This window comes from Rhinatrema bivittatum, chromosome 1 (genome assembly GCF_901001135.1).
Source record: "Rhinatrema bivittatum chromosome 1, aRhiBiv1.1, whole genome shotgun sequence".
Lineage (NCBI taxonomy): Eukaryota > Metazoa > Chordata > Amphibia > Gymnophiona > Rhinatrematidae > Rhinatrema > Rhinatrema bivittatum.
Window position 1 is genome coordinate 746853485 of NC_042615.1, and position 21083 is coordinate 746874567.

General features: G+C 45.6%; 1 protein-coding gene across 6 annotated transcripts in view; it reads left to right on the forward strand.

Moving 5' to 3' along the window:
- The window catches only part of FYB1 (FYN binding protein 1), a 290377-nt gene that overhangs the window by 171572 nt on the left and 97722 nt on the right, over nucleotides 1-21083 (forward strand). For all 6 annotated transcript variants that reach the window (XM_029578325.1, XM_029578343.1, XM_029578354.1 and 3 more), the window contains exons 4-5: nucleotides 15405-15457; nucleotides 17142-17170. In XM_029578325.1, the coding sequence (XP_029434185.1) occupies nucleotides 15405-15457; nucleotides 17142-17170 (82 nt within the window). The remainder of the gene's footprint in view (nucleotides 1-15404; nucleotides 15458-17141; nucleotides 17171-21083) is intronic.

A 21083-nucleotide genomic window follows, 5' to 3' on the forward strand; every position in this document is an offset into this window, starting at 1 on the left:
TTGCTGTATTAATGTAATAGTTTTTATAGAAAGGGCCTAAGACCAACAAAATCAGTGCCTGCTGACATTTGCTTTAGAAGTTAATTCAATTCTGAAAAGAATCTCTTTCTTTCTTTAAAATGCTTTCAACAAACTTACGAAATTACTCTGCTATCATCATCTGCTCTTGTTTTTCTTAAAATCTCCCACTGCTGCTTCAGTTCTTTCAATCTGATTACAAGAGCTAAAATTTCAGTTTTTAACAGAATGCATCCAGACTGGACATCATGGTATCTGCTCTCCAAGGTCTGCTAGCAACATAGTCACTCTCAGGGTCATTAATCAAATAGCGTTATGGCGTTTTTTGCATGTGTTAAGGCGTTTTTCGCATGCATTAAGCACCTTTAATGCATGTGAAAACGACTTTAATGCATGGGATAGCACCATAACGTATGGTGCGATGCAAATCAGAAAAAGAGGAGGAGTTAATTGCACAGCTTTAACACTGATTTTAGCTACACTTCAGTAGTGAGCTCCTGGGGGAGGGGGGGGGCGAGAGAGAGAGAGCAAGAGAGAGAGAGCCTATCCATAATGCCCTCACACTAGATAGGTATTTATATCTCTATCAGGCCGATACAGTACAGTGCGCTCTGGCGGAGCGCACTGTTAACCCGCGATTGGACGCGCATGTTCGACGTGCTAGCGTTACCCCTTATTCAGTAAGGGGTCGAAAACGCGCATCCAACCCCGCCCCCCCCCCCCCCCCCCCCCCCCCCCCCCCCCCGAACCTAATAGCGCCCTCAACATGCAAATGCATGTTGATGGCCCTATTAGGTATTCCCCGCGCAATTCAGAAAGGAAAATGTACAGCCAAGCCGCACATTTTACTTTCAGAAATTAGGGCCTACCCAAAGGTAGGCCCTAATTTCTCCAGGCATGGGGAAAGTGCACAGAAAAGCTGTTGGCAGCCACCTCGCAGAAAGGCTTTCACCAGCAGCACAACTGCTCTTCCAGGCTGCCAAAGGGAGGCTGCATGCATGTGTATTCTGCTCTATTGAGTGATTGGTGGCCGTTACTGAGGAGTGAGCCCTCACAAGTGGACTGACAGGTGGAAGTGACAGTGATGCAGTCCCCATCAATGTGGTGTCAGCTGCCCTTCCAATGTCTATAAGGGACAGAAAGTAGCAGCCTTCAATCTAGACAAACATAGAGATGTGTGCACATTGCCAATGAGGCTGTCAGGACTGTAACAGAGTGCCTGTTCACCCAGGCCCTCAGTAGATGGCCTGCGCAACTGCCCACAAAGGGGTCAGTGCCACATGCCACAGATCTGGGTGTGGCTGGCGGCACGTAACCCACTGCAGTTGGTTCAATAGGACAGAAAGCATGCTGTGTAATGTGGAAGCACCACCGACCAGCCATTTGGACCCCTACAGGACGCTTCCATTGAGCCGACACAGTCATTCATGCTACTCCAAATGGAGTCAATTATAACCGTGTTGGCTGTACCAACATCATCATCATAGCTGCCTTACTGCACAGTATGATGGCAAACTAATGTCCACGGGTAATCCACCAAGAATGACAGATGATCACACAGCCTTCCAGCACAGGTCCTGACGTCCAAATAAAGGACTTCCATACTCATATGTGAATGTGTCCCTGGAGCATAAGGCTTTGCCTGATCGCGCATTACCCATGTGTCGTCCATATGGAGGTGGCAGAACACAAGAGGAGGATGCACAGGGTAGATTGTATGGATGAAAGAGGCCAGCTATACGGCTATGCAGGTGAAGAGGTACATTGGTGTACAGCCCCACTCCCTGTTCTTAAAAATGTGTAGTACTCCTGTGCGGCAGCAAACAAGTGGTGGTATAGGATGAATAGGTGATCAATGAGTGGGAACAATGAATGTGTGCTAGGTGTCTGGATAGAGGGTACCAGCCTCTCAGCACACACCATGTGGACAACATATTCTTGAGCTCTTTGGAACACCTGCACGTGGATGGCTGTCAGTGACAAACCACTAGCTGACACACATAACTTTACAGCAACAGCTGCTTCCACATTTGCTACTTGCAGTGATGAGGACGACAGGGGTTCAGACAGGGTACCAAACTAATGTCTTGCACTATCACAATATTGGACCCATTTGTGGGTGAAATGGTATGTTGGATTAACTGCACTGTCACCCTCATACTGTTCAGTACAATGGTAGGCTGGCCTGGAAGGTGCACAGTTGGGATGATGTTAGCTCTGCACTGTGACCTGTTATGAACCCTTCTGTAGCGGTGCTATGGGAGGCTCCTTACCTCTTCCTGGAGGCCACTCTGAAGCCGGGGTCTTGCCTACGAACTATCCAGGATTTGCTCCAGGGCATGGGAGGCCTCGATGTCCTTGGGGCCTGCCTGAGGCTTGCTTGTGTTTGCATGAACTTCCTGGTTTGAGCCACGCCCTTCTCCCTAGGGGCTGGCCCGCAGCACTCCCCCGTAGTTATAGGACCAGCTAGGTGTGGGCCTTCCAAACTCCTTCCAGGGAGTCGCCTGTCTGCAGCCCTATAAAAGGACTTCAACTTCCAGTCAGCCTGGCCTTGCATCGGAGTTACTTGACTCTGGAGGCTCCTGCCTGCCAGAGCTCCGTCTGGTCTTTTATCTTCTCCATGGAGTTCCTCGTCTCATCTGTTCCTCGTCATGCCATGTCTTCGTGCCTGAGGTCCTCGTCCAGGTGTCCTGATGTCTCGTCATAAATCTGCTGCTTCCTGATGTTCCAGGTTCCTTGGTGTCCTCCTCCGGTGTCCCTGTGCTCTTGAGCCTTCCTTACCATCAGCCGTAGATCTCCAGGTGACGCTGCTTCATCTTTGGAGATGCTGGCAGGGGACTCCGGTCCCTGCGTTCCTGAGCTTCATGTCCTGCCAGCCGTTGGTGGAGCTTCGGACGACATCGGCTCTGTTGTTGGAGTTCTGCTTTGGCTGGATCCTTTCCTGCGCTTTCCCCGTTCTCAGCGTGGTCCATGACCAGCCTCCTCAGGCTGTGTAGGGCACGCAGTGGGACAGGTTGGTCCGCGACCAGCCCATTGGGTCCGCCCGTGAAGGTGGGCTCAGTAGAGCGCCCTGAGAGTCGGTGCCAAAGTCTATCCTCCCAGCCTTGCCTAGTTCCTCGTCTAGTCTGTGATGCCGTTGCATCAACCTAAGTCTTCGTCTGTGATGCCGTCGCATCAACCCAAGTCTGTCATGTCTTCGTGTCAAGGTCCGTCTGCCCTCGACCTCAGGCCAGGCCTGCTGCTCCATGCCGAACCAAGTGGCAGGTCCGAAAGGGCTCGGAATGGTCGGAAGACCATTCACATTCCAACATCATCCTGTTGGCCTTGGGAGCTTGCAGGCCATGCTGAAACACGCCGTCAACCCTCGGTTCGGTCATGGATCCGTCTGGGGTCAGGCTGAGGCCCAAGGGCACACTAAACAACCCGTTATGTAACATGACCGGACCCCAATCTCCACCCAGTCCGCCCACAATATATCAGAGGCCATCCCACCCAGCTTCTGTAAATGCCACAGGTCGGTGTGTGTCTCAGCCATTATGACAACTGTGTTGCTGGCCACAGCACCAGCCAATACCAAGATGGCATATCGGGGTACAGGTGGTATCTAGCCTCTGCATAACACACCCTTCCTCTGCACCTACCGCTCTCAGGTTAGCTCCTCAACCATGATACCATGCTAATTTACACATGGAGCCTTTATGTACGGTACCATATAAGGGTGCACCCTTCTGCCAGCAGGCCACATGCTTGCACCCGGAGATGGCCTCCATAAGGGGATATCAGGAAGGCCAAACTAGGCATGAGCCCCTGGCATTCTAGGCTACAGTGTGATAATACCTGCCACTTGGCCAAGCGCATGTGCATCCTTAACAATTGTGCACCATGCAGCAACACAGTTTTGTGGTCCAGGAGCTCCATTAGCTGGATGCGCATACGTTAAACAGGCAGAACGATACATACTGTATTCTTGGACATGGCAACCTGTCCTTCCTGAAGTGGAATGTGTCAGGTACCAAGCTGTGCCTAAGGGGGCCGACAAACAGCATTGCAGTGTTCAGTGTTGCACCTGGACTGTGAAGTACTACATATACAGGCCACCCAGTGGGCTGGACATCTAGGCAACACCTTACAGCATGTATGCCGAGGTAGAAGGCTCTGAGATGCCGGATGTCCAATTACAGTGGCAGACTATCTGTCAAGGATTGTGTCCTCCACGGCCACACAAACCTACTCATAAAGGAGTACAGAAGTGTGGGCCACACGGTGATACATATAGGTTCAGACGTTGGGACTATGGAAATGCATGAGAGCCTATATGTGGCCATGACCCCTTTAGCTTGCTGCCCAACTATGTATTCCAAGGAGCTGTAAGACAGTTGTCATCCCAGTCAGTGCTGAGCTGTGGGCAACAATAGAGGGAATATGGACCAGATATGGTCCTACATCTCCTTCCAACTCAGATAGATGCACCCATATCCCTCAGTTGAGAGGGTATGCATCCAATTCACATGATGTCCCTCAAGAAAGTCTTGCAGGAACAGGAGCTTCAAGATGGAGTATGTAGAAGAACAGGGGTGAAGTGGGTATATTATTCGATGGTGTTACAGGTCATACAGTTTGTGCAAACACTAATATTCCGCTGATAATGATGTGTGAGCAACATTCGTTACCTGCAACCTTTTGAACAGCAGACCTTTAGGGAGGAAAGTCCACTGGGGTTCTGCAGCATGTAACTGTATGTTGTTGTGTGAATAGTAATTAATGTATACCAAATATTTAACAACACAGACAGATACTTGTCAGTGCACTGTACTGGATTTCCAAACAACATGCACTATCAACAATGTCATTAACCACGGATAGTGGCTTGTATATCAATGTCTGGCGATGTAATATTTTTGAAGAGAATGTAGGACTGTGTATTACACATTGTTGCCCTTCAGACAGTGTTCACATGTTGGACATGGCCCACATTATAAAGGGACAAACCAAAATAAATCCATGTGAATAACCACTGAATGTCAGCGATGCTAATGTAATCAAAAATAAATCAAAAGCATTCGTCCGGGGGTTTGGAAAGGAACTCAGCCAGCATGACGCGGCGAATAGAATTTCTGAGTACAAGGCAAACTTGAATCATACTTACAAAAAAATTTTTTGGCGAGGCACAGAATTCTTCAAGGTTGGCGAACACTATTGAAGAGATTCCCCTGAAGAAGGATTTACATCTGAAACAGGAATTGTTTGTGTCGGGATTGATTTAAAATGCATGGAGATTCACCAACGTTCGTATGAAAGTCTATGATGGACCCGCCTCAAGTTAATCTGGTATTTTCATAAGCTTACATTCAAGTCCTTTCTATAGGAAAGGTAAACTTTCATCCCCACGGTTGTCTCTTGAATTTTTTAGGATTCACAATCTTCATTTACAAAAAAAAATTTTCTTTAAAAAAAAGTATTGTTTGAGGCTGTTCCTGTGAATTTTGCCCCTCTCTGGAAAGAAATACGACGAGTGAGGTAATCAAATTTGCAGATGATACAAAATTGTTCAGAGTAGTTAAATCACAAGCAGATTGTGATAAATTGCAGGAAGACCTTGTGAGACTGGAAAATTGGGCATCGAAATGGCAGATGAAATTTAATGTGGATAAGTGCAAGGTGATGCATATAGGGAAAAATAACCCATGCTATAGTTACACAATGTTACGTTCCATATTAGGTGCTACCACCCAAGAAAGAGATCTAGGCGTCATAGTGGATAACACATTGAAATCGTCGGTTCAGTGTGCTGCGGCAGTCAAAAAAGCAAACAGAATGTTGGGAATTATTATGAAGGGAATGGTGAATAAAACGTAAAATGTCATAATGCCTCTGTACCGCTCCATGGTGAGACCGCACCTTGAATACTGTGTACAATTCTGGTCGCCGCATCTCAAAAAAGTTATAATTGCGATGGAGAAGGTATAGAGAAGGGCGGTAATCTGGTGTTGTGCCCCTTCAAGCCAAGGTAGCCATTCCTCAAAGGCCAATTTGATGGCCAACATTTCTTTATCCCCGATGCCGTAGTTGCGTTCTATGGGTGAAAAGTGCCGGGAAAAGAAATAGCAGGGGTGGAGCATATGCGTAGTGGAGAATTGATTCAGTATGGCCCCTACTCCGACGTCGGAGGCGTCAACCTCTACCACAAACGGACGTGTGGGATCCGGATGGCGGAGACATGGTTCCTTAAGGAAGGCAGACTTGAGATCCTGAAAGGCAGTCGTAGCTTCCAGTGACCATTGAGAAGCATTGGCGCCCTTGCGAGTCATGGCTGTGAGTGGGGCAGTCAGAGTGGAATAATGGTGGATAAAAGAGTGGTAGTATTTGGTGAAGCCAAGGAATCTCTGGAGGGCCTTGAGGCCCGTAACTTGAGGCCAATCACGGATGCTCTTCAGCTTCTGAGGGTCTATTCTAAACCCCTGACTAGATACCACATAACCCAATATCTCTTGTTCAAACGAGCACTTCTCGAGCATGGCGAAAAGTTGATTGTCTCGCAAGCGTTGAAGAACTTGAGAGACGTCTCGGCGATTATTTTGAAGGTCTTGCTAGAAGACTAGAATATAATCAAGATATACGATCACGCAATGGTATAGCATATCTCTGAAAACTTCGTTCATCAAGTTTTGAAATACTGGGGGGTGTTGCATGAGCCGAACAGCATCACAAGGTACTCAAAGTGGCCATCATGTGTGTTAAAGGCGGTTTTCCACTCGTCGCCCTCACAGATCCGGACCAGATTATAGGCTCCACGGAGATCTAATTTTGAAAACATCTTGGCCCTTGAAGCCTGTCAAAAAGCTCTGAGATAAGTGGCAGAGGGTAACTATCCTTGAAGGTAATCTCGTTTAGGCCTCGGTAGTCGCAGGGAGCCATCTTTTTTTCCTACGAAGAAAAACCCTGCCCCTGCCGGAGACTTGGAGGGCCGGATGAACCCTTTGACCAGGTTTTCACGAATGTATTCTGACATGGCTTGGGTCTCTGTCTGTGAGAGAGGGTAGGTCCTACCCTGTGGAGGCTCTATATTAGGCAGTAAATTTATCGCAGTCATGAGAGCAATGAGGCGGTAAGGTGTCCGTGGCTTTTTTGGAGAACGCATTGGAGAAGGATGCATATTGCGGTGGAAGGCTGGGAAGAGAGGGCACAGCTGTCATGCAAGGTAATGGCAAGATGGATTCCAGACAATTCTTGTAACAGGCAGGGCCCCAGCAGGAGAGCTGTAGGGTGCCCAGTCGAACTGTGGAGTGTGTTGTTGAAGCCAGGGTAGTCTCAATACTACCGGGTGGATGGCCTTGTCTAAGATGTGGAATGAGATGGTCTCCACATGCAAGGTTCCGGTGCGTAGCTGGATGGAAGCTGTAGTGTGTGTGACTTCACCAGGAAGAGGTTCTCCGTGAATCAACGAGAGTAGCAAGGGAACCGGAGAACGAATGGTAGGGATCCACAGATGCTCAGTGAGTTGCCACCAAGGCCAAAGTGTTGAATTCCTAGTTGTTTATCCTGATGGATATAGGAACGGTTAGTGGAGGAGATGGTGATGTCAGGCCTAGGAGAAGTTCTCCAGCAGAACCTAGGTCTGGGAATTTCCAGGACAGACTGGACACGAGGCAGTGGCATGCCTGGGCTGACCACAGTACAAGTAAAGGCCAGACTGCTGTCAATGACGACGTTCCTTAGGAGAAGGACTAGGGGGCATTCCATGAAGCACATTTAGGACTAATTGGAGAAAATTATTTTTCACTCAACGCACAATAAAGCTCTAGAATTTGTTGCCAGAGGATGTGGTTAGTGAAGTTAGTGTAACTGGGTTCAAAAAAGGTTTGGATATGTTCTAGGAGGAGAAGTCCATTAACAGCTATTAATCAAGTTTACTTAAGGAATAGCCACTGCTATTAATTGCATCAGTAATATGGGATCTTCTTAGTGTCTGGGTAATTGTCAGGTTCTTGTTGCCTGGTTTGGCCTCTGTTGGAAACAGGATGCTGGGCTTGATGGACCCTTGGTCTGACCCAGCATGGCAATTTCTTATGTTCTTATGTTTTTATGAGTCTGCTCCTACCCATTTGCATGGGTTCTTCCTCCAAAGGGTTTGGCGGTGTGGTCAGTCTAGGAGAGGATGAATGTCGAGCTTGGGTCGGACCCATAGGTCTGCACCATTGGGAGGCGAGGTATAGGCACAGCAGGGAGCTCTGGGCACAGTGATGGAGAGGTCCCCAGGGATCAGGAGGATACCCCAGTAGGATGGCAGGCTGGAGGTAGTACCTGGTCCGAGACCCTGAAGGGAGGAGGTGCCAGACAGACCGCAGAGCGTAAGGCACAAGACTGGAGGTTCTCTGGAAAGGCAGACCTGAGGGGCGGGGCTGTGCAACGTAGAGGGCGTATATGTAATCACTCAGGCCAACCCACGGAGCGGGGAAGCCTGAGCCAGATCTCTGCTGCTGACGTAGGCAGTGTCCCGGAGAGCGGTGGAATGTCGGCAGTCTAGCGTAGATGTGACCCCGAGGAGTGGGGGAAGCTGACAGGCATAGTGATATACGAGAGCACAACCCCAAGGAGCGGGGAAGCTCTGAGAGTCTCTTGATACTTGTAGGCATGGCCCCGAGGAGCGGGGAGGCGCAGGCAGTCTTGTGTAGAACACAGGCACAACCCTGAGGAGTGGGGAAGCTCTGTAATGGAACTCATAGGTTGCCGCAGTGTTCCAGGGAGAATCCCGAGAAGTAGATAGCCTTGTAGTATAGAACCCAGGAGGTGCAGAGCCATCCCAAGGAGCGGGGTAGGCCAGGAGAGCAAGTCCCCAAAGGGAGCACACTGACCCCCGAGTAGCAGGTGCCAGACAGGGTCCAGGAGCAAGGGCTAGGTAGCTTAGTCTCAGGAACACAATGGCAGGAGTTGTAGACAAGTACGGAACTTGTTGGCAAGTCGGCTAGCTGGGGGCAAAGGTGGAGTTTAAATACAGAAGTCCAATGACATCATCAAACAGGAATGCCCCAGAGGTTCCTGCAGAAGAAGCTTCAAAGGCGGGGCCCGTGACGTTGCGCCTCGGAAGGACCTAAGTCGTTGTGGGTGGAAATGGCATCCATGCCACCATGAAGAGTCCGAGGGAATGCTGTGGTGTAGACTGGCCCGCGCCACGAGCAGACCTGGGGAGGGCAGGAGAGTGGTGCAAGAAGTAAGTACACGCGGTTGCAGCCGTCTGCAACCGACAGGCAAGACAATAGTATATATGGGAGATAGCTGGTTGTTTCTCCTCAGGTATTCCCCAAATCTCTTGGAGATATCTAATTTATCTATCTATTTATTTATTTATTTATTTAACATGTTTTGTATACCGTCATTCGGTTTCGCCATCAGAACAGTTTACAGTAATCACATTAGTTAACAAAGTTACAGCAGAGCGTCTACAGTGATCATATTAGGTGAACCTATTAGGTGAACACTGTTACATCAGGTTGTGTGTTAGTTATTACATACTAAAAAGGTTCTTGTGCGGCTTAGAATGGGTTTTATGGTTGAGGTGAGTCTCCGCCGGTGGACAAGAAGGTATATATGTTGGATGGTTTGTCCAGTTAGGATAGTTACAGCAGGTATTTCCGGTTCAAGGTATACTTAAGAGGTTATTTGTATATGATGATAGGGCATTGCACATTGTCATTAGAAGTTATTATGTTGCTCGAAGGATGTGGATTTCTTCTTGGTGTTGGATTGGGTGGGAGTCTGTTGGTGTTGATGGTTGAGTGAGTTTGCGTAGGCTCTGGTGAAAAGCCAGGTTTTCAACTCTTTTTTAAAAGTTTTGATGTTTGGTTGAGTTCTTATTTTGGTTGGTAATGAGTTCCATAGTGCGGGGCTGGCAATGGATATAGCTCTCTCATGGGCTGTGTTCAGATGAGTGGTTTTTATGTGCGGGATTTTGAGGAGGCCTTTATTCGTTGATCTTAGGTTCCGTTTTGGAGCGTGGGGTTCGATGTATTTGCTCAGCCAGTATTTGCTCAGCCAGTATTTTTGCTTGATTTTCTTAAAGCTGATGAACCCAACTCTTCTACCAGCAGGCAATGTCACAGGGCTTCTGCACAGGAAGGAGGGAGAGCACCAGTATGAACACCGATAGGTGAGTCATGTGCTCGGAGGAGTCATTCTCCTTGTCTCCGCAGACCCTCCCTGCTAGCTACAAGCCTTATCCAGGTCCTTGGATGGGAGTGACATGAAAGGTGAGTCATTATTCGGTGCAGGGTTTGAACTACAGAAGAAGTAAAAATCTTTAAAAGGGGAGTAATCTAAGCTGATAGAGAGGAAGACAGAGTAGATGACAAGTTTTGAAGTTCAGGCTAGCGGTGGACTAGTGGGCAAGTTTAGAAGAAACAGGCAGGGAAAAAGTGTCAGTTCCCCTTCCCGTTAGGGTCTCGATTTCCTCAGCGCTGGAAACATTCCTCCATTTCCGAACAGGAGTAAAATTTCCAGCATTAGGAATATGTGAGTTACGTCAGCATGGTATTTCCATGCGAGGGTGCTATCTTAAACGCATAGTGATACATTTTATGCACATAAAACTGAACATGCAGTAAGGTTTATGCCATATAATGCATGCGCAACTATATGTAAAACTGTGTGTTCTGCTGAACACACCTTATTGCATCGACCTGTACCTTAGGTAGCTCCTTTGCTCCCTTGAAGGAGAGAAACTTCCATAAGCCTCAGGTTTTAAAATGGTATTATCAGTTTAAAGAGGAATTATCACCAGATGGAAAGCAAGTGGTGACACGCTGGTTCTCCTAAGTTAAAAATAATATGAATTCAGTGCTCTAAAGAGTATAGGATTGCCACACTAAGTGCAAAAACAGCATATTTTACTAATCCTATTTTAGATGCCAATAATCCTAATAAAGAGCTCTTCTCTTCAGTTAATAAACAGTTAGGAGGTCCTTGGAGCTCCTCAGACATTTTAATATCTAAACTTGGTGATGAGGAATTAGCTACATTTTTTTTAGTAAGAAAGAACATTGAAGATAAAACTTTTTCCTTCATCATTAGATCTTATAATAGGCACTGTCTTTGTCTTCTCTTGTTACCCTCAGTTTTCCTGGAAGACAGTAATTTTCAAGGAGACCCTGAAATATTTGATCAATTTATGCCTGTGGCCCTTATAAAGCTAGCAGGTTTGATAGCTAAATTGGGAAAGGGAAGGGACTCTTAGGAACAGCCTCCCGTGATATTTTGCCCTTCTAACTGTAAAATATCACAATTTGATAAATGATCCCCTTAACTGGATAAGCACCTATTTTCAGCCTTATCCAGCTTACCCCTAGATTAATCAAAATGCTATAAATATAGTGGAAATAGCATAGGCAATATAGGCAACTGCCTAGGACACCAAATTTTTCAGGCACAAATATCCAGGCCAAATAGGAACCTGCTTCTGCTTGCTTTAAGGCGATGTACTGGCACAGCTTCAAAAGGGTGCTGTTGTGGCACTCTGCCTATGAGCAACACATTCTTTAATCCAGCCCTGATTCTACCTGTATGTAGCCCACCTTACCTGGAGTAAGGATTAGCTGGGGGGGGCACCCTTGATACTAGAACTCAGTTCCAATAGCCCTGCAACCCTGGCATGGATTCTCTGAAAGGGGGGAAGGGTTAACCTCCAAGGTCCAAGGAGACACTTGACACAAGATATAGAGGTAGATTTTAAAAGGGTTACGCACATATGTTATGCGCGTAACCCTTTTAAAACCCTCCTGCGTGCGCCGAGCCTATTTTGCATAGGCTCGGCGGCGCGAGCAAGCCCCAGGATGCGCGTAAGGGGGCGTGTCGGGGGGGCGTGTTGGGGGCGGCGTGACATTCGGGGCGTGTTGGGGGGCGCGGCCGAGGCCTCCAGAACAGCTCCTGGGTCGGGTGAATGCATAACTTTCTCAACAAAGGTAAAGGGGGGTGTAGATAGGGCTGGGGGGGTGGGTTAGGTAGGGGAAGGGAGGGAAAGGTGGGAGGAGGCCGAATGAAAGTTCCCTCTGAGGCCGCTCCTATTTCGGAGCGGCCTCAGAAGGAACAGGCAGCGTGCGCAGGACTCAGCGCGCGCAAGTTGCACAAATGTGCACCCTCTTGCGCGTGCCAACTCCGGATTTTATAAGATACGTGCAGCTATGCGCGTATCTTATAAAATCCGGCGTACTTTTGTTTGCGCCTGGTGCGCGAATAAAAGTACGTGCGGGCGCACTTTTAGAAAATCTACCCAATAGTGTTCCAAAATAAAAGTTTTTATTGAACAAAATAGTTCAAACAAAATAGTTGCAAGTTGTACAGTCTGTAAAGCATTTGAAATCCACAGCAGGTTCTGAATTATATCAAAGGGGTTACTGATCTTTGCTGTTTTATATGCTTCTGAAGTCTCCTTATCCTGGAGTTTTAAGGCTCTCTTGGAGAGATGCTGGTCACTCATTCCCCCCACGACCCTTGCTGGTACCTGATTCTATGATGCTTGAATCTTTCTCCTCTACACCTTCTTCCTCCTCTCCTCTGGTCTCCTTTGGCATCTTTGATCACTGGGGCAAAGCACCAGATGAGCTCTTCTTTCCACATTGCTGGTTAACCCTGGGCTGGCATGCATGCACTTCTCATGATTCCTGTGATCTTTATTTAGATAGAGAACTTGGATCAGGATCCTCTTTTCCCCATAGAAGGATGAACCCAGGGAGAGTGATTTACTACTTCGGAGTGGGGAAACTCTCCACACCACTGCTGAAGCATCACCACAGGGAATTATCCATGTAGCCCTCTTCACTTACTAAGACTATGGAGCAACAAGGAAAGTGGCAGGTTATATCACTCCACACTCTTACAAAAAGATCAGAGGCTTGCTGCCTCTCAGTCTCCTTACTCTAATCCTTTTCCTCCTGACCAGAAATTTTTGGGGCATCCCTGACCAAACCCTGGACAGCACCATTGTGGCCACTCCTGGAGGACAGTGCCATAGCAAATGGTTTAGTCTACCTACTCACTACCAACCTCAACATGACCTCTGCTTAGAGCATAGCCACTGCCATTAGCAATGGTTACATGGAATAGACTTAGTTTTTGGGTACTTGCCAGGTTCTTATGGCCTGGATTGGCCACTGTTGGAAACAGGATGCTGGGCTTGATGGACCCTTGGTCTGACCCAGTATGGCATGTTCTTATGTTCTTATGCTCTTATGTTCTTAACCTAGTAAAGGAACCATAGGCTCCTTTACAGGTACACAGTTGATATTCATTCCTCTATCTCTAACTCTTTACCCTTGGATTTCATTTTGCATAACATGCATATTTTATCAATTGTATTAGTGTTTTACTAGAGCAGAATACTTGGTTACTCTGTTTATGTCACAGTGTGTGAACCATGCTCTAACACCTTCCATTTTAATTATTCTAACCTTCACATCCAGATTAAATTTCCTCTATATCCCTCCTTGTCCATCCAGTCCTATCTTTATGGTTGTTTTTTTATTTTTTTAAATCTTCATAAATGTTCCTTGGCCATTACAAACTCAATATGTCAAAAATTGAGCTCTTCATTTTTAGCATTTACTTCCCCCCCTTCTTCATCACAGTTCACAGCACCACAGTCCTCCTAATCTTATAGTCATATTTAACCTCTCCCTCTTTTTAATCCTTACATCTCCTTCCTTAACAAATCATGTGGCATCTTCCTCCACAACATAGCCAAATGCCATCCCTTTCTCTCCTTCTTCAGGCAAACTTTAATACAAACCCTAATCATTTCTCACCTCGACTACTATAGCTACATTCTCTGCTACCCTATCTCACACATTGCCCTTCTACAATCAACTTAGAATGCAAAAAAGAACTACCATTTCCTCTCCTGTAAATATGATTTTATGTTCAAAACGTTTTTATTGCATTTCAAATCTTATCCATAAACAACAAATATAGTTTAGACCTGATGAAGGGGTTTCTTCAAACCATCAGGTGAATCAATATGATAAGAAATACAGATTTAACAATCCATGAACCCCCTTCCCCCTCCTTATCCTGAACTATCACCGCATTAGCACTTAATGCCAGTTCCACCATCAGGATGATGTTATAATATGGGACAATCATGTAGACAAGTCATTTATAATGAAATCTCTTGCATAATTGTTCTAGTCTACTATCACCACAATGTTCTAGTATCCTGAACATAAAACCTGATTCCATCAAGATACCATAACAGGTCTTTATGGATCAAGCTCTAGATCTTTCACCTATTGGTTTTCTTCTTTGTGCTTATGTTCGTACAACAAAGTAGATTTTTAGGAATCTGACAGGGGCCATGATGCGAACACTTCTGTTTTGATCCCTTGGAACTGAACTACAATCACCAACTCAATTCATAAAGGCCCCCGTTTGTTAAGGTCCCTACCAATCTGAGCTGGGTTTGAACTGATGACCTGAGTGAAAGGCTGTATAATACTGTGACAGTTTTCTTGAATCATCCATTTACTATTGTACCCTACAAAGATCATTTGCTGACTCAGACAAATGTGATATAATTTACTGGGAAGCAGTGTTTAGATTTGTGCTCTCTCTGACCCATGATATGCATTCTAATGTCATCTCTTTCCCGTTCTTGACTTTCAGTTGAGCCACTAAGTACCAGTGATGAACAGCTTTATTTTACATTTGTATTTTTAATTTTATTTTAGCTTTTTTGTCTATGCCCTGTCTCATTTTTATTCAAGATCTTTAATACCTGGCTTAAATAGAATTGACCTATTATATCCCCAGAAGATATAATAGATCAAAGTTTCTAGGTTTTTGGACAGGCAGAGCCAATTCCAGTTCTGCCCCATTGCCTATTTGGACCTAGTTCTGATTACCTCAAGAAAAATAACATCTGGCATAGTCAATGCACTGTAAACTGAACCAATTTGTGCATCTTACTAAAAGACCTAGACCAGGGGTGGGCAATTCCGGTCCTCGAGGGCTGCAAACCAGTCGGGTTTTCAGGATATCCTTAATGAATATGCATGAGAGAGACCTGCATACACACTGCCTCAGTTGTATGCAAATATATTTCATGCATATTCATTAGGGGTCTCCTGAAAACCCGACTGGTTTGCAGCCCTCGAGGACCAGACGTCCACCCCTGACCTAGACTATACCCAGCAGCATGAGCTGTCAGTGATCTTGACTCATTCCCCTGTCAACGAAAGGAAGTGGACAAGCCATCATCTCTGCTCTCGCTGCTGGACATTAGTAATTATCTTCTGTCTTTGAATAATCATGTTTATGGCCATCCCACACAATATAAAGCTAAGAATGTCTAAACCTATTCCTTCCCAACTAACCAACTTTCAACTTTTCATTTCAATTTACAGAGCTCTAGATGGCGGAAACTATGATGATGTTGAATTTCATTCATCTTTGGAAGGTAATATATTTTTATTGTTATCACATTCTGTAAATATTCATTATAAAGACCACTGATTAACCTGAAATTCAAATAATTTACTGTTCAAACTGTTTGCCCACAAAGTGCCTTGCAAAGCCCAAACTTTTTATGGAATAGTCCCCAAGAAGATAATTTTCAAAGAACTCTGTGCAGCCCCATAAACATGTGTATATGGCCGCGTGGAGACAGACTACAGAATTTTATAGCCTGCACATATCAAGTACACACACATTATAAAATATGTGTATGTCTACCCCCAGCATACGCACGTATGTTTGGTTATGCATGAATACCTGCAATGCATTGAAAGCACATACTTTTCCTACCTATTTTATAAACAAATGCACGATTATTTTACACGTGAAAAAAATATTACTTGCTTGCATAAGACCATGACCTATATGTGGAAGTGGGTATATTTTAAAACATAACATGCGTAATTGAAATCACTAGTTTACTACATCCACCAGTTCATCCAGTCCTTCTTCGGGTCATTGACAGCCTCCTAGTTCTTCACTCTGAACTCCCCCCAGTGCACCCAGACCTCCCACCCAACAACAGCAGACAAAAGATGAGTCTGATATTCATTGCGCTAGTTAATTAGCTGATGTAAAATGGCACAAATAAGTTGCCAAATTTACTCGTGTAAATCTCTTGTAAAATAGCAACTAAACATGCTTAATTCTTGGCCCTGCCATGGAACGCCAGAGTCCACACTTTATGTTTCAACTCTTTCATTAGGTACAAAGAAAAACAACAACAAACATATCCTTCAGGTAGTATGTTTATTGTGTCAGTATCCGGACACCGCACCGAGCTCCAGTTAGTGTCACCACTCCACTGGGCTTTCCAGAGAGCCCACGTAAGTCCAGCCGGCCCTGGTGCCCAAGGGTTCAACCTGAGAGGAATGTGGGCTGTAGCGGTGAAGCTCCAGTGGGGTCTCTGCTCCTATCCAGCCTTGCCAGCCGACAGAGGGGGCCTGTGGGGCTCATCCCCACAGGTGGCACCAACTCCCCCTCGGCCCAGGGATCCACGACCGGAACATTAAATACTCTGCATAATTTTGTGTCATCTGAAAATCTGATCACCTCGTCGTTTCCCTTTCCAGATCATTTATAAATATATTAAAAAGCACTGGTCCGAGTACAGATCCCTGAGGCACTCCACTGTCCACTCCCTTCCACTGAGAAAACTGACCCTTTAATCCTACTCTCTGTTTCCTGTCTTTTAAGCAGTTTGAAATCCACAAAAGGACATCGCCCTTCCTTGCTACAAGGAGGGTATATTTTCACCTCCCCAACGCGCAAGGATGGTCCTCTTGCCTATAATATAGGCTTTATGGACAAACAATCTATCTCCCCTTGTCTTAAAAAATGCTGGGGGAAATTGCTCAAATAGCATAGCTTCTGGGGGGTTTGGAATGTCATAGCCTATGATTCCCAATATATAACTAGCTATCTTAGTCCACAGAAGTTGGATATTTGGACAGGACCATACATATATAAGAATCTAAAAAGTATAGTTCTTCATAGTTTCTATAGCCGTTATTAGCTAAATCAATTTAAATATTTCAACTGTATTTGCTCTTTAAAGTATAAAGAAAATAATGTATTTAGCAAAAATAAAACAGCATAATATGATTCTTCCCTTATATTTACCTTAGGTAATCAAGCTCATGGCAGCCTGGATGAGGTAAGGTATTTTTTTCATAGTGCTCTGTCTAGATGCTGATATCTCAGACACACAACTCTATTTCAGACCATGGAAAACATAATCCTTTCACTGTGCCATTACAATACTAATCAAAGAAAGATGCTTCCACCGGGTTTGGACCCTGCTGCCTGCTCTGTTACTGCTGAGTTCCAGCCCTCCTCCGTTCAGCTAACCATGGGCTGCCTCTTAAAGTTGGCTCAAGGCAGGAAGTAGAAAGCAATGCAGTGACTAAGAGCTGCCTGAGCCAACCAGGGGAGAGCTTTTCCATCTGCCTCCTCTGTTGGAAGGAATATGCTTTGGACAGGTCTGGATACTTCTTCCAACTCTGATACCACTGAGGCCCCATCCCCTCTCACTGAGATCAATATACTCCATCTCTATAAGATAGCACGTCACAGATGGCAGGTCGCCACCTAAGGGACAAACTAAAGAGGGTCAGCTCCTAAGGAATGAATGGAAAGAAAGGATCACATTATACTGAATAAAAATATGGATGCTATGGTACATTTTTTGGTGGGGGGAATGCAATTAGTTTAACAATTGTCGTACTATTTTACTATATTTTTGAATTGTTAAATCTCACGTCTCTGCCTTGCCCTTAGTGAGAGCAGGTGCTAAGTCATGCATTAGGATCACTATCCTATTGTTTTGATACTGATGTATTAATGATTTGGACACTGTAAACTTCTTTGGAGTGTTTAATTGCAGAAGGCAGTTTATAAATATAAAAATGAAATGAAATACAGAACTGATACACAATAGAATTTATTTTACCACAGTATAGGCCACAACAGAAAATACATTGATACTCAAATTTTGGTTTTCATAAAATATATTCCTTCATATATGTAAATTAATGTGTATGCTATAATATTTTGGGACTTCATAATTGCTGAATTGTCTTTTATAATTCACTGTTTGTTACCTCCCAGGTTCAGGAATGGAACTTTCCTGGCTATAATTCAGTGCTTCTAACCTGTCCCTAGCCTTCATACAATTGGTCAGCTGTGAGATCTGGATTTGTCTTTAAGCAGAGTCAAGGGTGTGGGTCTTGCTTTTTTACTTAAATAGTTGTCAATATGGGTTCTTTATTATTTTCTTGCAAAATTGATGCTTTGGGGTTATATAATTGCTGAATTATCTTTTATAATTCACTATTTGCCACCTTGAAACTAAGGTGGGAATTTACCTTGGCTATACTTCAATGCTCCTTTGTTGTTGCTGGCTAGAAAGTCCCTCATTCCTTCCTCTAGGCACACCCATCCCTCTTCCTGTTTTCTTATATAGACTCTTCTCAGTGAAGCAGTCGAGATCTTTCTGTAACCCTTTCCATTAAGGTAAAATGGTCTCTGTGTTCAAATATAGTATTTGTAAGATACTGTTGTCATGAATGAGAGCCCTTAGGCTGTGGTGTGGTTGATGTAGCCTAGTAGATTAACCTTATAGGCCCATGCTGACAGCTGGCAGACACGCCCTTACTGGGACTGGAACGGGAGCTTCACCTGTACCAACACCATTCCCCACGGGTTGAGTTTTTGGGTTCCAGGGATTGGCAGGGCTTAGGCAAGTGTTCCTTAAACAGCGGTGAGAGAGAGAATCCTGGTACAAACAGTGATCAGGGCAAGCAGCAAGCAAAGGATTTCTGGATCCAGGCCCAGGGTGGAGGCAGGCAGCAAGCAGATAATGTCTGGGTGCAGGCCAAGGGTCAGGGCAGGCAGCAAGCGGGATGATATCCAGTTCCAGGCCAAGGGTCAGGGCAGGCAAAGGTGAGAGCCGGAAAATCAGGCTAAGACAGACAAGACGGACAGTGATGAAATACTAAGGGGCAAGACAAGGAAGAACAGACAAGACAAGGAAAGACAAGACTCTGAGGACCAGGATAAGGTAAGAGGAAGACCAAGGCAAAGAGGGGCAGACAAGGTCAAAAACCATACAAGGCAAGACAGCAGGAACACGAAGAAGGAACTGGGACAGCAAGCGTGTTGCTAGTTCTGGTGAGATGAGACACCAGAACTAGCAACATGCACTGCATGACAAGAAGACCTGTTGCTCAGGCATTGTAGGGAAGCACAGCTAGGCCTTAAGTACCCAGCCATGCTGACATCATCACCCAGCGCCATCAGTGTATTTCCTCTGTGGGGCCCTTAGCTGTGCAGCAGTGGCACACATGCACACCTAAGGCTGGTGTGAAACAAAGAGAGTGGCATTATGGTGGCGTTCTTGCCACCAAGGAACTTTGTGGCATCCGAGGGTAGGTCGGCCGATCACAGGGCCATCCCAATCAAACAGTCAAAATCTGGACTACTTGATTGCTTGCAACAAATTGTAAACAAATCATTAGCAGAGGGTTACCTACCAAGCCTGCTTCATTCAACCTCACCTTGTACAGTCTCATATAGCCTTGCCTTGTCCAGCCTCATCCAGCCTTGCCTCACCCTTCATTGTCTTGTACCTGCACCTGCCCTGTCTCTTTTGCCTTGTCTTTATTTCTGTCGAGTTTTGTCTTGCCTTGCCTTGTCCTTCTCGTCCTGCCTTGCTCCTCTGTGTCTTGTCTGTCTTAACTTGTTACTCTGGTTCTGAGCTCAGCTTTGAATCTTCACCATCCCCTTGCTTGCCGCCTAGACCTGACCTTAGCGTTGAACCTTGACTACATCTTTCCTGCTGCCAGCCTTGACACCCTGGCCTGCCTCTGGACTCTGTCTCAGATCCCTTGAACCACCTAAGTCCTCCAGGCTGCTGGAATTCAAGGGTTCAACCTATGGGGGAGCCAGCTGGTACAGGTGAAGCTCCAGCCTAATCCGCTTCAAGGCTTGTTCTCCAGTTGCCGGCTTAGGCCTCTTGGGATCCCCCACAAAGCAGTGTCAACTATGCTGCAACACTAAGGGCTCATGCTCATATCACTCCTTACATATCCAGGACCCACACCATGCAGAGCTTTAAAAGCCACACAAATAATCTTAAATTTGGGCCTACAAATTATTGGAAACCAATGAAGATTAGAATAGTCAGCAAGGAGGCAATATGGTCCCTAAGGCCAGAGTTAGAAACCATCTGAGCTGCAAAGAATATAAACTACAGGTAGAGAGATCCAGCAACAGAGAATTATGGCAATCCAGTCTTGATAAAACCATGGATTTTACAACTAAATTCTCTTAACAAACTAATCACACAACTAAAGGACCTGGAACTTGCAGGCCCAGTCCTAACCTGGTTTACATTTTTCTTCCAAAATTGCTCCCAGACTGTGTTCTTGGGATCAGCATCATGCCATCCCTTTGCTCTTTGCTGAAGAGTCCCTCAAAGATCCATGCTATCACCTACACTAGGCACCACTAGGCACCACTAGGTGCCTAGTGGTGCCTAGTGTAGGTGCCTAGTGTACCACTAGGGAAAATTATCAGAGACTATCGGACCATTCATATGCTGACAATACACAGCTACTAGCTCTATTTGGCCCAGAACAAGACATCTCAATTACTAACCTAAATGAATGTCTAGGGAAGACGGATGGCTGATTGCACCAAAATAAACTGAAACTAAATCCACGAGAGATAAAGGTACTGTGGATGAGCAAGAAAGAACACGGTATTTAATTTCTAAGGTAATCCTTGAAGGGACAACTCTGCTTCTCAGCTATCAAGTCCAGAGCTCACTAGCAGGTCAATTTTAAAAGGAGCGCGCATGCACCCATAAACGCGTATTGGCACGCGAACAGAAATACTCTTAATTTTATATCGTGTGTGCAAGTACGCGTGTATCATTTAAAATATCCCTGCCGCGCGTGTGTGTGCAGACTTTACACGCATATTTTAATAACATGCTCGCACAAGTGGCTGGGGGGAGAGAGAGAGAAAGAAAAAGAGATAAAGAGAGAGAGAGAGAGACAATATGA